The sequence below is a fragment of the Patagioenas fasciata genome, chromosome 17 (assembly GCF_037038585.1).
Source record: "Patagioenas fasciata isolate bPatFas1 chromosome 17, bPatFas1.hap1, whole genome shotgun sequence".
Lineage (NCBI taxonomy): Eukaryota > Metazoa > Chordata > Aves > Columbiformes > Columbidae > Patagioenas > Patagioenas fasciata.
Genome location: NC_092536.1, coordinates 1,466,595 through 1,486,237, shown reverse-complemented (window position 1 = coordinate 1,486,237; position 19,643 = coordinate 1,466,595). Strand labels below are relative to the sequence as shown.

Below are 19,643 nucleotides of genomic sequence, written 5' to 3'. Positions count from 1 at the left end.
GTGTTTAGAGGCATTCTTTGTCCTTGCCGTGTGCTGTGTGTGTTGTGCTGCCCTTCTGTTGGAGGAGCAGGGGCTGCCTGACAGGAATCATTGACCACCAGTCTTGTTACTGCAAGACTGGCTGAGACATTCGGGGAAAAGCACTTAGCTTTTGCATTTCTATCTCCTGTAATGAAATGTTCTTAACTCCCCGAAGTAATTAATTTTCATATAGTTGGAAATAAGTCTTTAAATACTGTTCTGTGAGCCTGCCAAGTGCTATTGTTGTGCAAAGCGTTGATTTAGTGTGAAGGAAACATAAGGGACCATATCATGCTGTAGTGTGTCAGATAGGAGCCTGAGCACAGAGCATTTCTGTCTTAAGCCTGCAAGAGTAGATTGTTCATCTGGGAAAATATGAAGTACTGAAACTAAAATTTATTTGGGACAGAATATGAAATTATTTCTCCCATCTCAGGAAATGTAATTCCTGAGATGGTTTGGAGTACTTTTCTTTTTCCCTGCTGCTGCAGTAGAAAAGACTTTGAGATAGATCTTTGCAGGAAAATGAAATTTCCAACATTGCTTAAAAAAATATTTTAAAAAAAGAAGATTGTGTTGTCCTTTTTCCAAAAGAAAATAGCATCATGTGATGTAGTCTGCATCAGTAATGGATGAAGTCAAGAAGTTCAACCTACTTTCTACTGTAGTCTAATGATGTGTAAAATCTTACCTCTTCATTCACAGCATCATTTGCTCCAATAAGCTTTGCAATCAAGGCCAAAGAAAATGACCTTCTTCCTTTGGAGAAAAACCGTGTCAAATTAGATGATGACAGCGATGAGGAGGAAGAAGAGGGCAAGGAAGGCCAAGAGAATGCTCACAGTGCTTCAAACCACACTCCAGCCGTGCCCGCGCCTTGTGCTGCTGCTGAGGAGAAGAAGCCTCAGCTCACCCAGGAGGAACTGGAAGCCAAACAAGGTATCCCGGGTGACACTGAACACAGAATGAACTGGCATGTGAATAAGTGTGACATGTTAGGTATTTTGAGTCTTCACTGTGTCAGGTATCAGAATTCTTTTCCCACAGTTTCCTGCTTGTTGTTAAGAATTCAATTTTCATTCTTTGCTCAGCTCAAATCTACTTGTGGCACACTGGCGCTGAGTACTTTGCCCTAATGCGTCACCTTTCTGGATTTTACTTTGTTTTTCCATTACAATCTCTGACTAAATCATTAAACCTTTAGTTTCTAGATTGCATTAACAGAGGCCAGAAAAAGGCATGGCCATTTCTCATTTTCTTCAGAGAATAATGGAAATGCTTCAAGCCATTTTTCAGTTCTATAGCATTCTCCTATAGACTGCCATCACCTTGTTGATGTTTTGTTACTCTTCTAATGCAACGCTATTAGGTCTTTGTGTGGGTTTTTCGGGTGACCGTGGTTAGGTATGTAAGGCCAGAAGGGTCTGCTGTGTGAATTTGAATGAAATGATCTTTTCAAGGGATCGCATTTCCTCCATTCCTCCCCCAGGCTATTTCACAGCAGAGATTGTTTAATAAAGCAGAGATGCTGTCAGTATTTACCAGCTTAAAAACTTACAACTATGAGTATGCCACAGTCATTTAATTTCTCATTTTCAGGATGTTTTTTGTTCACTCCTAAGTAGCGGTTCTTCTCTGAACTTCAGTAGCACAAAGTGTGCTTTGGTGATACATATCTAAAGCAAATAAGAAACATTTGGTATGATAAAAAAAATGAAGTGCAAAATACATTTGGATAAAGCTGTGTGTTGGAAGAACTGCAATTGAACAAAAAACCCAGTCACCTGGAACATGCACAGAATACAGAGGTGGAAGTGGAAGGTGGAAAGGGTTAGACAAAATATCCAATAGGTGCATAGTTAAATCAATTGGCTTATTCTGTGATCATATAACAATAACTGTTGTTTCTAACAATGTTTAAGGTAAAGATCAGACCTGTGGGAAGAGCAAAATGGAGAGTTTGCTTCATTGTAACAAGTAGAAGAAAAAGCTTCTGAGTTTACAGTGTTACTTCTTGAGGTGGCTTTTGTAAATGGAGAAGGACAAGGAGCCTGAATTTTTGGGATTGGAGTTTCATGTCATTTACTTCACCTGTACTACTCTTCATCAAGCAAATGATATCTCTATGAATTTAGATGCTTGGAAATGCGTAATTTCAAGCTGATGTGTCCTTATTGTGTCTTGGAATGGATGTATTTGAAAGGATTGAGAGTGGTTGAAGGGGCTGTGTGTGTGGTTGTGTTGGAGCGTGTGTGGTTGTGTTGGAGTGTGTGTTTGTTTGAAACCCAAGTTCCCCAAGACCGACTCACTCTAAACTTTTATGCTTTATTGTGTTTCTTAGCAAAACAGAAGCTAGAGGACAGATTAGCAGCTGCAGCAAGAGAGAAGCTTGCACAGGCCTCCAAAGAATCAAAAGAAAAGCAGCTACAAGCAGAGCGCAAAAGGAAAGCCGCACTGTTCTTGCAGACTCTGAAAAACCCTTTGGCAGAGGCAGAAACAGAGAAAATTGAAGAGAATTTCAATAACGAGGTAAACAGAAAGCAATTTCTCTTTACCATAAAGCGGGCAGAAAACTTACCTATAGAGTGTGGATCTGACAGTATGTTATGAAGTTGACTGAAGAGACAGATGAATTTTAAACGCTGTTAGTCTTTCTCAGTTATCTTACATATACCTCTCATCTGTCATTAAAGAACTGGTAGAGAAATGTGATGTGTAATTCAGAGGTCAGTTAGGCAGCTACAGAAAGGAAAATGAGCTTGCAGGTTTAACTCTACACTAGCCTAAGCATCATTTTATCACAAGCACGTCCCAGCCGGTGTGACCTGGTGCCCGCTTGCTGAAAGATGGAGGAGTCTGTGGTTCCGCACCTGTACGGACACCTCCAGCAAGTCCAGACAATCTCTGTTCTTAGTGGAAGAAAAATTGTCATAACCCATTTTCAGCAAAATCACCTGAGATTTATGTCTTCACTGCAATAGCTGTAAACAGTTGTAGGGAAAAAGTAGGAATGGGATTTGGTGGAGACTGTGTAGTTTCCTGACATTTAATGTAAATTGGGCCAGAAGTTTATGCAGCTTGGGGTGTTGTTGCAAGATCCTTCACAAGCCAGACTGCAGTTCTGTGTGTGTCTGCATATGCTACTGTCACACCTTTTGTGCACATTGCAAATACAAATATTGTTGGGAAGTAGAAGCTCAGTTTTCTAGTTTGGGAATTACACTGCTTCCAGGAAAGCCACTATATCACTCCTGGTTGCACTGTTCAAGAGAACTTCATCTCTGGATACCGATGGAAAGTTCCAGATATTGATTGTGACAGGCTGGTTACAAGAATAAATGACTGGTTTTCTATCTTTTTCTTTCTGATAGAAAGATTTCCACTGCCTAACATGTAATTCATTGCCCAGTTCTTGATTTTTTCCAAAGAAATCATGAATTACACCTCCAAACACATCCAACAGAACAGCCGAGTGAAGGAGTCATACCTGCAGTGCAGGTACTCATAGCAGTGGAGAGCAGCAGACATGTCAATTGAATGCGGTCACGGCCCAGAAGAGACTGGGATTCTCGTTGTCACTGCTGTCGTATTGTCCCTGGCTGGCACGAGTGTTCAGTACCTTTCTCCAGTTATGTATTGAAAACTGAATGCAGAGAGTCAGTGACAAAGCAAAACTCCCCAGACTTGCAGTTCTGCTCCACTTCTCAAGGGGATTTGTCAAGGACATAGATATTTCTAAGCAAAGGTTCTTTTGATATTTTTCTTTAAGAGAATGTCTGAAATAACCGGTAACAACTGACTCTTGTTCAGAAGAACAGATGAGTGTCCTCACTCACATCCGAACTTACTGAAGTTCTAAGCTGAATTTGCTAAAAAGCAAGTGAACAAACCCGCACCTTCATCCCACTTCTCAGTAAACTTAGTTGCTCCAAGCTTCTCTTTCCTCCTCCCACACATGGACAGTTTCTGGGCAGCGTCTCTTTCTCGCACAAAAAAGGTCCAGTGAATTTAAGAATTTTGAAGCAACCGGTTTGACTGCTCCTTCCCGATAGAAATGTTTTGGAGATGCTTCCTTTATAAAAGGGTTTGTTTAGACTTGAAAATGTATATTTGTTACTGGGGTGAACTCGCTTTTTGACATCAAATTGACTGTTGTGTTGGGAATGTTGGTACTGTGTTAATGAACAGTCTAAAACGCCATAATGTCTTTGGAAATAATATTCCTCCTAAGTGTAGTTGCTTACTTGACATGCATAAATATGTTTATATAGATACACATCTTAAGATTGTAGCATGTAAGTTTATTTTGAAACATGAATGTTTTCAAGCTGTTGTCTTTGCATTGGCCGTATTTGAACAAGCTGCCATGTACATTCATTCCAATGCGTAATCTGCCTTTGGCTCTTCTTGCCTGGTTTGCCTACGCAGCAATTTTGTTGGGAAGAGATGAGTGAAGTCATTTTGTGGATTTGTTAACCTCTGTTGTGTGTACACTGAGAATCCAGTAAGCTGCATCGTGATGTCTGAATCAGTTTAGAAATAAATACATAGCACAGGGATTTTTTTAAAGCCCTTTCAGTCATGTTTGGGTTTTTTTAAAAAAAGGCATATAAAAAAGTTTTAAGTCCACTGAAAATGTCACTTAATGTGTTTCATCTCCATTCTGAGAGGAAGGAGCATCCAACGAGGAATCCAGGAAACAAAGATTAATGTGCCGTGGTCACAGAGTTAGTGCAGTGGAATGATTTTGGTAGCTTAAAATGTGTCTCAAAGAACAGAGTAATGACCGAGATGTATAATAAAGCATGAAGTGGAGTTGAGAATGTCTGTAGGAGATGGATGATTCCCGTGAGATTGCCCCTGCCTAATAACTGTGTAAAAAGTAGTAATGCTATTTATGTGTATACAGTGTACACTGGTGCTGAAAACCTGCTTATCACACTGTGTAGAAATGCATTAAATGGGCGAAGCTTTCTTGACCTCTGTCAGATTTTCCTGATACCTAGTATTTCTTGAAAGAAATGCTGGTGCTGAATATATACTATACCCTTGAACAAAATTGATTCCACTAACTGCATGTAAAGGACAGTCGATACCACAGACTGTAGTGCTTTTAAGCTTTTTTTGGCCTCAGCTGAATCTTAAAAATCATCAGATGTACTTTATCCATAGCTGAATTGTTTGTTTCATACAGTTTCCTGTTTTTCCTGAGTGAAATCAAGCAAGAGGAACAAAAGGCTGAGAAATGAGCTTGAGCAGTGAAGCAGCACAGCTTTGCACGGGTGGCTCCTCACTGTTCTCACGTGCATTACAACAGCACGGTTCGGCAGAGTTTTGCCTCAGACCAGGCCTTGGAAAGCGTGACTTTATTTCCCCCTCCAATACTGAGCAGCTTCCAGTAATGTTGGTGCAGCAACTTGGTATCGTAGGCCTGTAACATTTCTAGCACCTTTTTCAGGGGTTAAAGTGTTTGTCTGCAGCTGTGCCAATTCCCTCACCCTGTCCATCAGAGCAGGGCTGTTCTGAGGTGCATCTGGGAACAAGAGGTTGAGAAGAGAAAGGAGCAGGATCTGCTGGGAGCTGTGGTTCTGTGTGCTGCCAAGGGAGCGGGCAGGTTCAGGTCTGGCTGGTGAACATGCGTTTAATGCTTGTTTTAGCTGTGGCTGATAATGGTACCAGCTTGGAGGAGTCTCGCAGAGGGAAAATGTAAGCTGCCAAATCACTGCTTCCAGCAAAATGTTTTGGTAAATATAATTGTGTAGGTAAAGTCCCATCCCTGCTGTCCCTAGCAAAGGAAGGCCTGCAGAGCTGCACTCTGGCAAAGGAAATGGTCATAGGTGACCATTAAATCATTTAGTTGATGTGTCCCAGAATCTACTGGTGCTGGTAATACCTGACAGAAATAGGAGCGGGCGGCAGCACTGGGGGCTGCCTGGACAAGGCATGGAGGGTTTGACATCTTCAGAGAAGTTACTCGGGGTAGTGACAGCTGTTTGCAGGTGTAGTGCAATCTGGTTCTCATCTACAGGGCATAAAGTAACTGTAATTGTGTCTGATGGGTTTGTAATACAGATTATTCTGCTAATCTCTCTTATTTGATCCTGTATCAGGAATGTTTTGGGGGTCGCAGTGCTTTGCTGTGCATGTAAAAGACAGTTGGTTATACCCAAAGTGTTACCTGTCTAAGCTGCAGTATCCAATTTAAATGAGAGAAATCCACAGTCATAATGCTGCAAAAACAGACACACACATGATTTGAAAGGAACTCTGTTCTAATGGCTTGTCCCGAATGTCATCTGCTGTTGTGCCTCTGAATATAAAGATTCTATAATACAAAGCAAAACTTCACTTCTTTTGGCCCTTTCATCTGTTTTGAAGCCCTGTTTGATGGTTGGTTTCTTTAGATGGCTTGTCCTTACGCTTGTCCTGTACGTAACCATTTTTTTTCCTGTGGAAAGTAGTCTGTTTACGAAATAGAAATGTGCCGTGATTAAAAATAAGGCGCTATTCAAGTTTTGCCAAGGAGAACAGGGTTATCAACAACTGTAGGTGGTGTCTGTCTGTCTCACTCACTGCTGTGGTTCTGTAGCAGTGGACTGTAGGTATTAGTGCATGGAACAGCAGTTTATTTCCCTTTTTCAAAAGGACAAAAAAAGGCATAAAGCAGAATGTCATGAACTAATGTGACATTGGGGGGTGGATAGTTTGCTGCCATTTGCAACTTTTTTACTGTGAGAACCCTGCTGTCAAAAACTACATGAGAGTCGTAGTTCCTCATGCTGTAGATTCTTCAATTATTATTTAATAGGGGGGAAAATGTAAATATCAGGAACTGCCATCTTAATTAAGATCGGTGAGAGAGCTGAGAATGTTCTGAGCCTTGATTTTTACTCTTCAAAGTACTCAAGGTACAAAGGTGTATTGATCCATAGTTTTTCCAATTTGGATCTAAGATAGGATTCAAGTAACTACAAAATTCAGCTGTTCAGAACAGAATAAATAGCCAGTTGTAGAAGAGTTAGTAACATTATTGCTAATGTTCTTTACCAGCTGACTTTGTTTGTACCAGGAACACCACCAGTGTTTTGTTCTGTTGCAATAAGCACCTTACGGTTCACTTCTAACATTGGCTTTGTGTGTTGATGAAGTAGCGGAACCCCAGAATAACTCACGTGTGTTCTTGTCTTATGAATACTGCAAATACGCGAATGTCTTGTAATGACTCAGGTGCTCATTTGTGTTCTCGTGTAGCTGTCAGTTCTCCCTGATCCAGAGCTCGTTCCTAACGCATTCCTGCTCAGCAGGACTTGTTGAATCATCTTTGTTTTCCAAAAAGGTATCTCTGAGACATTTTTTATGCCAAGTGTTTACTGAAGGAACCATTATTTTCATCCGATTTGCTTCAGTCATGCCAATAACACACTGAAGAACAGCCACGTCAGTGAAATTGTCTGACACACAGCATTTAATAAGGGCCAAAAGAAGGTGCTGTTACCCAAACTGGACAAAGCATTGAGGTTTGGTGAATGTTATCTGAATGTGTGCAGAGTAACTTCGCTCTCGGAAAACTGAGGTCTCTCACCCCCGAGGGATGCGTGGTCAGGCTCCCCAGGTAACCCGTGTGCTGCAGCGCTTTCCGGAGGGCGTTCGCTGGGCTGCCGCTCTGCAGAGCCTGCTCGGGAAACAAAACCTTTCTGCCTGTTGGAAACATGTAACAATGTCCCGGTGTCTGCGTTTGCCTTGGGTTTGGGGTTTTTTTTCTTTGTGTGTTTTTGCTGTTGTGTTTGGTTTGGTTTTTTTCTGCATTTATGCCTCCAGTTGAAATTCCCAATACCTTGGGTTGCTTGGGTCAGCTTTCACTGGTAATAACACAAATCACCGACAGCTTCTTCTGTTTGCCAAACACTAAGTTTATTTTTTTTCCAAAATACTTGGATTCAGCAGCATTATTTGTACACCTAGAAATTTTCCTTGTGGCCCGGCAACCTCCGAGTTCTGGTCCGATGGTGAATCTCATCATTTTGCAGGTGTTTTTTGTTGCAGGCAGCCAGGGAGTCGGCACATTTGTTCGCAGCCGATGGCGCCGTCGCGGCCTGACCGGGTTCGGCGTTTTGGTGGATACATAGGGGTGCTTAGTGTCGTGGGGTGCTTAGTTCTGATTGCTGAGAGAACCTTTGTGTGTATTAACTCATGTTAAGTTCCTTTTTGGCCATGGTACGATAGCTGTGGTTTATGCGGCCAGATGAACTTGGGCACTGAAAACATTTGTTTTGTTCTTCCCTCTCTTATTTTCCTCTCAACTCTACTTTGCCTACAGCTATTTCATTTCAAGCTATTAGAGGTGTCTACTTCAAGGCAAACTGGCCTGTTGCATATTCAGTAGTGTTCAAAGTGAAAACTAAGATACTGCGAAAAGAGATGAATAGCATTGTCAAGGAACAGAAGGGAGCTGCGCTGGTCTCTTAGGAAACTCTTAGAGTTGGAGATGAGGTGTCTGCAATTACGTGTGGATTGTAAAGTTAGTGAAATTGGAAATGGGCCTCGGGTAAACCGGTCACTCAAATGATCATGCTATGAAATGTTTACAGTCCTTGAAGCAAACTAGTTTAGTACTGCTTTATTGCTATGTTTGTAAATATTGTGATAGTGGTTGTCAGTTCAAGCTCAGCAAAGTGTCTTGGGTCTCCTGAAGCAAAGCTGGGTTTCAGGTTGTTCAGGTGTGGTCAGCTGCTGCCTTCACTTATTCACAGGAGGAGAAGGATAAAAGAAAGGAAAAGATCACCTGTGTCTAATTTGGGTATTTCAGGTTTTAATGTATTACTTTTTATTCTGATCACGGTACCATCCCCTTATCAAACACTGAAAGTGTCAGACCAGGTGGAGCAGAAATTATGGCAGAGGGAAAGTGATTTCTCCAGTTGCCTTGAAATGGCAGCTGGGGCAGTGACAGGCTTGGAAATGAGAGCATCTCTGTGGCACCTGACTCGGATTGTTCTGAACACGGTATTGAGCAGAATTCTCTCAGGTACAGGGTGATAATTTGAAAATTTCTTGGAGCGTGGTGTGTTTCGCTTAACTGACTGCAGTCGGAATTACTCACTGAGCATGAATTGTACGTGGACCTCTTCTGTCTTTGAGATTAATCACTTCTGTGATCTTCCTAACCCTTTACATTTATTTTGCAAAGTGTAGAAATAACTTGTATCAGCACTAACTCGTTTTGCTGGTTTTGAGGTTGTAATCTAACCAGCACAGTTGGGAGATGAAAGGGACACTGAAACTTGACTTTGAATGCCAGTAGTTCCTGATTGTACGTCCAGGTTTATCCCTTTTAAGTAAATGGGATAAATAGAGGAGAAGAGATCTGCTAGTACCTGATTTTTAAAAGCTAAAGGGAACTATGAACTAAGTCCTAGTTCAGGTGACAGTCTTAGCGTGCATATCCCAACTTGCAGGCCTCCAGCGGATCCTCCTGCCATGCAGGTTCGAAGGCATCGGCCTCAGGTGCGCACACTGTCTGCAATATCGATGCAGCACTGGGAGCTTTGGAAGCGTTCATGGGACGTTAGGTTGTTATTGATTTTACAACTTCTTTCTTAAGATGGATGTATTTCTCTCACAGTTTCGTGAGTCAAAAAATGTAAGGTGATTGTTAGTTATTATTTGCCTTGCTGTTGTTATCCAGCATTTCTCCAAAATCCTATATTGTATATTGACAAGACTATCGAGCAAGATATTTTAAGCGTCTTTGCCAGAATGTGCATGTATGTGGCATACACAGGAGCAGATGTAGCTCTCTGTTTAGGGTAAAGGGCTAGAGATGTTTTGTGTTGTCTACACTTGTAGGACTTTCTCAAACCAAAAATTCACATGGAAGTTTGAAAACTGACCACAGTTCTTTGTGTGCCTTTGATTTCAGAGTGTCAATAGCATACCCTGTCCTGTGGCTGCAGTCCGAGCTCTGCCCACCTTAGAGGTTAAACAAGCAGAAAGACCTTCAAGCAAAGGCAGAGATCCTCCTAGGGATGAAGAGAAGGAAAAGAAAAGAAAAAAGCACAAGAAAAGATCTCGGTCAAGATCTCGATCACCGTTCAAGTATCATTCATCGTCTAAATCCAGATCTAGATCCCATTCAAAAGCAAAGCACTCACTTCCCACTGCCTATAGAACTGTCCGGCATTCAAGGTGGGTTTGGAAACCAAACATATTCTTTAGAGTGGGCTAACGCTTAAAGCATTTTTGCACTTCTTCCATTATAGAAACATCTTCATGCCCATTACGAAGGGTTATAGTCACCTTGAAGACAGTAAATAAGTATCATCAAATGTGGAAGGCTTTTGAAAATAGTTTTGATGAAATAATGAATCATTAATTTCTAATTACATAGCGCAAAATTCGTATCAGCAAATGCTTTTTCACTCTGATCTGTGAAACACTTGGCAATAATATGTAGGAATGTGATTCTAGCAGGAAGAGAACTTGCTAATAAGTCTGTGTCTGTTGCTGTGGTAATGTAACCAGACAATATTAAGATGAGAAATAGAGGTAGAGCAGTGCCTGGTTGAACAGCAAAGCTCAGAGGGAAAACAAGCGTTTGGGTGGCGTGCGAAAAAATCTGCTGGATGAGTGACAGGAGAGGAATGAGAGGAATCCAAGAAGGATGAAAACAGAGCTGGTGAAGAAAGGAGACCTTAGAAGAATGTAGCCCAGTGCAGCTGACTCTGGAGTTAGTCACTAATGAGATTAAATTCACTATATTAATTATCCAGCTATAAGATTATATATATTGTAGTTATATTCGTACTGTTAATTACATCTAAGACATATGGGTCTACATGCCTTTAAAGTTTCCCATCTGTAAAATGTATCCCATGAAGTGCCCCATCCCATTGGAGTTTGTGCTCAGCAGGAAGGGCTTGTTCTTGGGATTGTGTTCTCAGGATCACGCTGCACAACAGTCCCTAAGGAACTTGTAGTTCAAACAAACTGTGCATGTCAATACTACCACAGCTGTACATGTGTGTCATGCATGCAGAATCATACATTCCTTCATCTTTGTGGCCATGCCTGTGACATGTGCTTCTTGAGAAACACCTTCTAGCCCTTTACAGAGTCACAGAACGTCAGGGGTTGAAGGGCCCTGGAAAGCTCATCCAGTGCAATCCCCCATGGAGCAGGAACACCCAGCTGAGGTTCCACAGGAAGGGGTCCAGGCGGGTTTGAATGTCTGCAGAGAAGGAGACTCCACAACCTCCCTGGGCAGCCTGGGCCAGGCTCTGCCACCCTCACCATGAACAAGTTTCTTCTCAAATTTAAGTGGAACCTTTTGTGTTCCAGTTTGAACCCATTACCCCTTGTCCTACCATTGGTTGTGAACTATTTGTAGAGGTTAATACGTACATCTTGGATCGAGTGGATGCTGCTTAGAGGGTCTGTATTGTGTGGATATCGATGCTCAAATACACTGGAACATCTCTATTTGGAGTAACTGCTTTACTTGAGTGTCTCAGTCTAATATTCTATGTTTGAGATTTTGTTGCTTTATTTTATTCTGTTCAAAATGTATATTCTAACCTACAAATCTCAATATAAAGTGACTATCGATGCCTTATTTTACCTCAAGAGTGAACAGAAAACAGCTGGAATTTTCCATTTCTGTGGTAATCGCTGCTCCAGTTCCTGTTAATCAAACAGTGTAGAATAACAAACAAGGTATTTTTCTTAATAAACTTTTGTAACTTTCTTAGAGAGTAGCTTATTAGGTTTGAGGTATCTGCACAGTGAAGATAAGTATTTTGGATTTGAAGTTATTGAAACTATTATATTTAAATTAACTGTGACAGCCAAAAGATGAGCTGTGCTTATTTCATAATTTTTCATTAGACTATATTGCATTCAGATGATAATGAATCGTGATCTCTAAATTGTCAAAATGACCCCTCAACACATGCCCTGGATTTGGGGAACAGTCTTAAAGCTGTAGATTTTGGTGAGGTGGGATCAGCAGAACAGTGAAAAGCCATGGATAACCACATCCTAAATGGCCTGGAGGGGTAGGGAATTCTTATGCAGCTGACAAGTCTTGAAGGCTAAATACCCCATGTTGGTATAAAATAGTCGTTTGAAAGGTGTTATATTTGCATTTGGTGGCAGCACAATTCTGCTGAAACAAAGGTAATTAAATGAGTAACAAGAAGCAAACTTTTGGCTGTTTTTTTGTGCCCAGGTCTCGATCGAGGTCGCCCAGGAGGCGGGCGCACACCCCCGAGAGGCGGCGGGACGAGCGGAGCGTCCCCACAGCCTATCGCATCAGTAACAGTCCTGGGAACAGCAGGAAGCGCCCGCGCTCCAAGTAAGTGCTCTGGGGCCGGGGGTTATACCGTGCCTGATAGGTTGTGCACTCCGAGGCAGACGGACAAATACTGGTGGAGAAAAACAACATTGGAAGCCCTCACTCTTCTTCCCCCATTCTTGCATATATTTGAACACTAAACATACAAGCGCATGAGTGAATGCTAACACACTGCTGTCTCCCAGCTGTGAGAGTTCAGATTTCCCTTGGACTTCCATATTTCCTTCCTGTGGGTCATTTTCTCCTGCTCAGCCTGTGTAAGGCGTGACCTCCGCGCAGAGGCCGTGCACTGGTACGATGTTATTCCTGCTGGTGCTGCTTGACGTCTCAATGCACAAATCTGAGATTAAAACACCAAAAAAGATTACTGTAAAATATTCTTCTTGCCTGATGAATGTTTACTGAGATTTTCAAGAGTTGAGTATGAAATATGTTCACAGCCTGATTACATTATAATGTTTTAAGAAGCTGAGCAATTACAGTACATAATTAGCTAGTCACGGAATAACTGACTGTGTAGCTGATGTTTCCTGTATAGTCATGACAGTGTTCAAGGCCAGTAGAGCTGTTATTCCTTCCATTGCTTCTGCCGCTTAATGATGATTTATGCAAGAAAAGTATAAGGAGGTTTTGCAATTTTAAATCTTGAATGTTAAATTCTATATAAAAATCAAATATCTAAACATCAGAGGTGTACAGTATTTGTATGGGAATTGAATATGCTATAGCATAGCTGCTTTTAAAGCAGCAAATTCCTAAGAAAATCAAAATAAGGAGCCAATATTGTGGTGCCTAAAAGATGGCTGAATGTTTTCCGGTGGTTTAAGATATTCTAGAAGCTTCAACACGGCTCTTGTGAGTAGACTTGTAGCTGCGCATGCTGGAGAGAAATGCTTCCGATGAGCTACTGCCTGACTCTAAGGCATTATCCCCGTAATGCTAATTACAGTAATATCAGTGCTGGTATGTAAATCATACATCCATAAATTCATAACCATGTATAAAGATGTTCATAGTTCCATCTCTAGTGTATTACTAATTGAATTATCTTTGAGCTTAATATTGTAATATATGAGGAGACTACCTCTGTTTTCCCCTTTTGTCAATAATGAGCACATCAGGTACCCATAAGTCCTTTGTTCCAGCTCACATAGTGGCAAATATTTGTGTATCTATAATTTCCAAGTCATAAATAGTCTGCACTTAAAACACGTTGCTAGGTCTGGGTTCATTTGAGTGGCACACAGGAGCTGGTTTGTAATTCTGAGCCTGTGGTTTGTTGCGTTATAGTTCGGCTCAGAAGGGAAGGGCGAACTTTCTTCTGAAAAGGAAACAACTGAAGCATGAATTTGCCTCGCAGATCTTTTGCATAGCTATGATTCCGTGGTTCGTTCATGAGCCAGGAAAATTGTAAGGGATCTAAACTCTTATATTTCTCATTACATTCTGAGTGCCTGATGTTGTTTGGGAAGGAAGTTCTCTCTAGCAAAGTGATTCTGCGCATCTCCAGCAGAAGACTTGTCGTTGTCTGTCAAACTGTCCAATACTGGCCAGTAATTCCTGTGTGCCCATGGAGAGGTGTCCCAAGGGGGAACCTCAGGGACTGCTAGGAGCCCAAAAAGAGCTTCTGAGGAAGTAATTTGCACAACCATAGACGTGCAGCAGTGGGATAAGGCTAATTCTTGCTGAGGGCAGAAGTATCCTATGGAAGAGGGAACGTGAGCTTTTAGAACTGTGAAAAGTAACTTCAACTGAGCTACTGTAATATTGCTTGAAGTATCCTTCAATAAAATACTTTTCTCTTGCAGAAGTCCCCATGAAAAGAAGAAGAAGAGGCGGTCTAGGTCACGTACCAAGTCCAAAGCTCGGTCTCCTTCGCCATCCACGTCACCGGGCAAACCATCCACACACAAAAATTCTGTACATTCAGCTAGTGTCTCTCCTGTGGAGAGCAGGGAATCCAGCCAGGAACGCTCCAGGTAACAGCACTTGTACCGAGCTCTGCAGGGCTGATGGCTCCTGACGCTGTGTGTCTTTTGACGTGACTTGGATGGTGAGGAGCTCTGTGCGTGTGCAATGTGTGAAATGCGTTTTTAAAACATGTACAATAATTTTCTGCTTCTAATTCAACTTTTCTAGGGGAGTTTCTCAGGAAAAAGATGGCCAAATCTCTTCAGCAATTGTGTCTTCAGTGCAGAGTAAAATCACTCAGGTAAGATTAAAAAATTCAGATTATGTTGCCTGCTTAAGTGTGCCCATCATGCCGCTTTCCTCTCTTCCTACCCTGTACCATTCTGAGCTTCCCATACACTGTGAGCTTTCCCTTTGCTGACCTGCCCCTGGCTCCTCGGCCCGTTTCTCTGTGTTCCCCACTCTGGGCCTCCTCTCTGAGCGCCCATCTCACCATGGGCTGCTCTTAACACCTTTCATGAAAGAAAGGAGCAGAAATACCTTGGCAAAGGCTGAGTTTGTGGTGTTGGCAGTAGAAGAAAACTACGTCCTCTTGCAAACTCGGGTGTATGCTTTGCACTGAGCAGTAGCTTCGACTCCCTGTCTCTGATCTTTCACGGTTACGATTTCGTTGATATATTCAAGTTTGCTGTGAATCATGGCATGTTGAGTATGTGCCTCTATGCAATAATGTAAATGCATTCAGCTTCCCTAGCACAGTTTTAAGATACTCAATCTCTGTTGAAATAATTCCATTTCTGTTTTAAAAGCTGCTGCAAGGTATTACTTTTCAAAATTTTTAATTTCAGTCATCCTCTTAGAGTCTTCATGCATATTTAAGTTTCCTTCAATTGAATGTGCCAGGTTTAGAGGAGGAAAGCTTTTAATTATGCTTTGGCAAATTTACAATATAAAATCAGGATTGCTTTTTATATTCTCATTTTTTCAATGGATAGATGATTCTTTCTGTAAGTTAACATCGTTCAAAGATTTAGTTCCGGTAGGGAAATAGTGGTAGCTCAGAATTAATACCAGTAGACTAGTACTGTACATACCATATTTGGTCCATTTTTGATGAGAAAACATGGAATATTCAGGAAAATGGAAAATAGCAATTAGAGGCACTGGAGAAGGAAAACGGAGCATGAAGGCCCTAGCGCTGCTTAGGCTGCCAAACACATGGGAATTCCTGGTAGGAGGAATGCGATATGAACTATAAGGTCTTGAAAGCAGAGTCAACATCCCACCCTTTAAACCCTGCCCATTTCAGCCAGAGGTGACGGCTGCGCGGTTCTGGGTTCGGTAATCGCCGCTGGCCCCCGTGTGCCGGGTGGGTCTGCGTGTGCTGGGGCAGCGCTGGGGGCCGAGGGGGCAGCGCTGGGGGCCGAGGGGGCAGCGCTGGGGGCCGAGGGGGCAGCGCTGGGGGCCGAGGGGGCAGCACCCGCTGCAGAGCAGCTCCCAGCGCCTCCCACCCGCCGCCCACCGGATCAGAACACGGGTGTTAGGGACTCTCTGCAAAAAGTACAAAAAGAAGAAAACTTCGACAAATCTGCAAGCTATTTCCCAACATAGATTTGTTTAGCAGCTTTTGAAGGGCTCGAAGAAATCTAATTTACCTGATTATTAGTAAGATTATTTTGCTGCCCTGACCAATTCAGCACTTCTCCCGTTCACATCCCGTCATCTGTAAAGTGTAATAATGATGCCGAATTCCCCGTGAAGCATTTTGAGAGCTTCAGATGAAAAATGCTTTAAAATAACTAAGGATTTTTATTCATTTGCATTGCATTTGTGAATAAATGTTTAAAGTAACTTTAATTCATAACTTATCCACACTTTTTGTTATCATTTTTTGCAACCTAATGATCAATGCCATTTACATGAAGTTTCATTTCCTTACGTAAAGGTGTTCCCACTGGAGACTTGGGCAAGACTGAGAGCGGCTGTTTGGTTTCTCAGCAGTCTCAATGCTTCAGTCACTGTGTCCAATGTGAATATGCTGCTGCTATGGAAATTCTTCATTCAGGTTTACAAAGCAAAGAACAAAAGCCCTGTTTTAGCCAGTAATTGTTAGAGCCTTCTGCTTACCAGCAGACTCCAGTGCTCAGTGCGTGTGTTCACCGCAGCTTTTGTGAAGATACAGTTGTGGTTTCTTTCCATTTCAGTTGCAGTGATACCTGTGTGTTGCTGTATAGAAACTGCTCTAAATACTACGCAGAGCAGCACTTGGTAGCATTGTAGTAAAAACAGACTTTATTTGCTGTCATACAAACTTCCTGCAGATTATGTCGCTCATTTAGGCAAGGTCTCTGTAATACCTGCCGATGGTGCCCCAGGTGCTGGGTGTGTGGCCCGAGCCAGCCCCTGCTGCAGGTTCGGCTTCAGCTTCATCAAAGCCCAGACACGGCTGATCATTTTCCTTTTCTTTTCTACAGGATCTAATGGCCAAAGTGAGAGCAATGCTTGCAGCTTCCAAAAACATCCAAACCAGTGCCTCCTGAGACCCGTTCAACTGCCCCCAGGAAATGGTGTGGAAAAGAACAATTTTTTAAAGAACTGCCTCATCTCCCGTGTACAGCTGAGCTCGGCTCGCCTGGTCCACAGCCCGCCTGGTCCACAGCCCGCCTGGTCCACAGCCGGGACTGGAGGAGCTGAACCTCCCTGTACAGAAGCGTCTCCTTGAAATTTCATTAAACTTTTTCAGCCGGAATATCTTTGGAAAGTTTTTGGTTTTTGTAAATTGATTTTTTGACTAATTCCTCAGTAACATTTTATGATCAGCGGTCTATATGTGTATATTTGTAAATATCATGTTTCTGTGAAAGAAGTATTACACAGTAATAAAGAAGGAAACATCTTTCATTAGGTACTTTTTGTGGAGTCCTTAGTTGTGCGGTTAACACTTGTCCTGCCTCCCTGCCCACCTTAAGCTGAGAAATGTTTGATCTTCCTTCACGCTTGGGCCGAGCTCAGCAGAACTGTTGTCGGGAATGGTGATGCAGGATCCCGTACCCACCGCTCACCTGCTTCTTTCAAAGGTATTTGTCACATTTTGACTGGAACAAAACCAACTTCCAACCAGTGCGAGAGAGGTGGCGTTTCTCTGTGCGCGTTTATGAAATGGTGCTAATAGAGACAGAGATGTAAAAGGACATAAAGTAGATTTCGCAGGCAACTCTTGCAGATTGTTGCGCGGTGTTAAATTTACAGCAGCTTTATTTTTCGCTCGTAAATGGAGTCCGGAGGCTCGCCGTGGTGAAATAATTGGCGGCTTGGATGCCAGTTGTTTGGCGTGTAGTAGCAAAGAAGCCCCTGTGTGATGGAATACGCTGGGCAGCTGGTTTCGCTGCTGCTTTGCAGAGTTATTCTCTTTGGGAAGGTTGTTGCTTTAGTTCTTTAAATATTTTAGCAATTCTTTTTCTGGTTTTGGGGGGTTTGGGTTTGTTTTTTTCTTCTTATTCCCTTTTGTCACACAAAGCGAGATGGAGCGTTTAGCTCCAGGAAAATGTAGATTAATCTGCATTTTTGTACACTATTGTCTACTGAGGCTTGTTTGCGTTCAGCACTCGCAGGGATAGTTGTATTCTCCAGAATTTACAAAGTACTAGCACTTTACTGTGTGGTTTTTTTTCTCTTTCCAGCCAAAATGGGCATTTTCACCATATTAAAGGGGTTTGAACTGCTTTACCAGAAGAATTGCTCTGTATATATTCACATTCAGAAATGAGTGCTGGTTTTTTGGTCTGTCACAGGCACCAGCTGGGTTGTAACTGCTTGGAAATGGAGCTATGATGGCTGGTGGATCAGGAGAACGTGTAACCGGTATCAGGAGAACATGTAACCAGTACCAGGAGAATGTCTCAAGAACTCGGAACCGGGAAGTGTTTGGGTTCCTGTTTCCAGGTGCAGATTTTGGGTGGGGGACCCGCTGGGACCCGACCCGGGGAGCTCGTGCTATCTGGGGTTTAACGCAATGTCCGTTATCTTTTCTGAAGAAATCTGATTGGAAAATCCTATTTAATTAGATTTCTAATTAAGTAAATTGTGTTTATCATCTATTCCTCTTCTTCTGTCCCTACTCAGCAACTAATTACATGAAGCAAAGAAGTAAAAGACCTGTGGATTGAGGTTCCTAATATGGTAAAGCATCATCTTTACTCGGTTTTCTTTTGCCTTATGATCTGAAAGCGCAAAATACAGCACTGCACTGCTCTAACGCCCTGATTTTCATCTTGTAGGTTAACTTGACTATAACTTTATGAAAATCCATTTGAACTTCTCAGTGCAGCTCTTAAAAGTTGAAAGCTCAGCGTTTGGTTATTTTTCTGTCGTGATTTAGATACAAACATGTTCTCAATGTGTTGCTTTTAGACAGATCCTTTCAGCACCAAACCTGTCGTTATGTATTACATCTAAAAGGAAAAGCTTTAGTGGAGCGGTTGGTTGGAAAATAATACCTGCCTGCACGCTAATTAGCTTTCCATTATTTCTGGTGGCCAACTGTGTGATGTTGCTTTGTTACTGTGCTTGACCCAGCGGAGGATTCGGGATCGTTCTCCATGCTAAGCATGCCTTTGTTTCTTGCCTTAATTTTCCCCGCTCGGGGTGACCCGAGGCGCGGTGACACCCCACTGGATCTCAGATAATCTTCAAGCAAGTCCCGACTGTTGATAACAAATCCACTTTTACCTTCCAGTGAACTTGAAACTTCCAGGGTATTAATTTAATACCTTTAATTTGAACGAGGATGCTAATCTCTTGGCAACAATTAATCCTGAACATACAGCACGACAAACATCACGGAAAGCTCTGCTGGAGCGGTTTCAGAGCGCTGGTGCTGATCTCCGGGCTCTGGATCGCGGCCACTCCGCCCGCGACACGGGGGTTCTGACAAGGACACCCTGCCCGCCCATCTGGATGCACACGAACAGACTCATTTTGCTCCTTAGACCGAGCGTTGGACTGTTGATCTCTAAATAGAAAGTGTGGTTGTTTCCTGATGATACTTGGTGTTGTAAGTCCAGCTGCCTGCTGGGTGAGGGGGTTCCCCATATGGGATGGGGAAGGACAGACGCCGATTTCCCCGGACAGCAGGGAGTGGGGGGTGCACACCACATGGTTCTTCATGGGAACCGGCAGAATTTGGGGAGCCAAGCTTCTTCTTGTCCTGTTTCTTGTAAAACTCTAAGGATGTGTTCTTCTAGGAGGAAGTCCTGTATAGTTTGGGGTTTCTTGTTGAAATGCAATCCAAAGGTGTTGATCTGCAACTTTATTTGATAGGGCATGGTAGCCTCGGTGATGGTAGGATTGTCTGTTAGAT

At 42.5% G+C, this 19,643-nt stretch overlaps 1 protein-coding gene across 3 annotated transcripts in view; it reads left to right on the top strand.

Annotated features, from left to right (window-relative positions):
- SFSWAP (splicing factor SWAP) overlaps positions 1-17,192 on the top strand; it is a 29,962-nt gene extending 12,770 nt beyond the window's left edge. For all 3 annotated transcript variants that reach the window (XM_065851280.2, XM_065851281.2, XM_065851282.2), the window contains exons 12-18: positions 727-960; positions 2,363-2,550; positions 9,941-10,206; positions 12,248-12,373; positions 14,182-14,352; positions 14,513-14,585; positions 16,759-17,192. In XM_065851280.2, coding sequence (XP_065707352.1) covers positions 727-960; positions 2,363-2,550; positions 9,941-10,206; positions 12,248-12,373; positions 14,182-14,352; positions 14,513-14,585; positions 16,759-16,824 — 1,124 coding nt within the window. In that variant the 3' untranslated portion in view covers positions 16,825-17,192. The remainder of the gene's footprint in view (positions 1-726; positions 961-2,362; positions 2,551-9,940; positions 10,207-12,247; positions 12,374-14,181; positions 14,353-14,512; positions 14,586-16,758) is intronic.
- Positions 17,193-19,643: the final 2,451 nt, after the last annotated feature.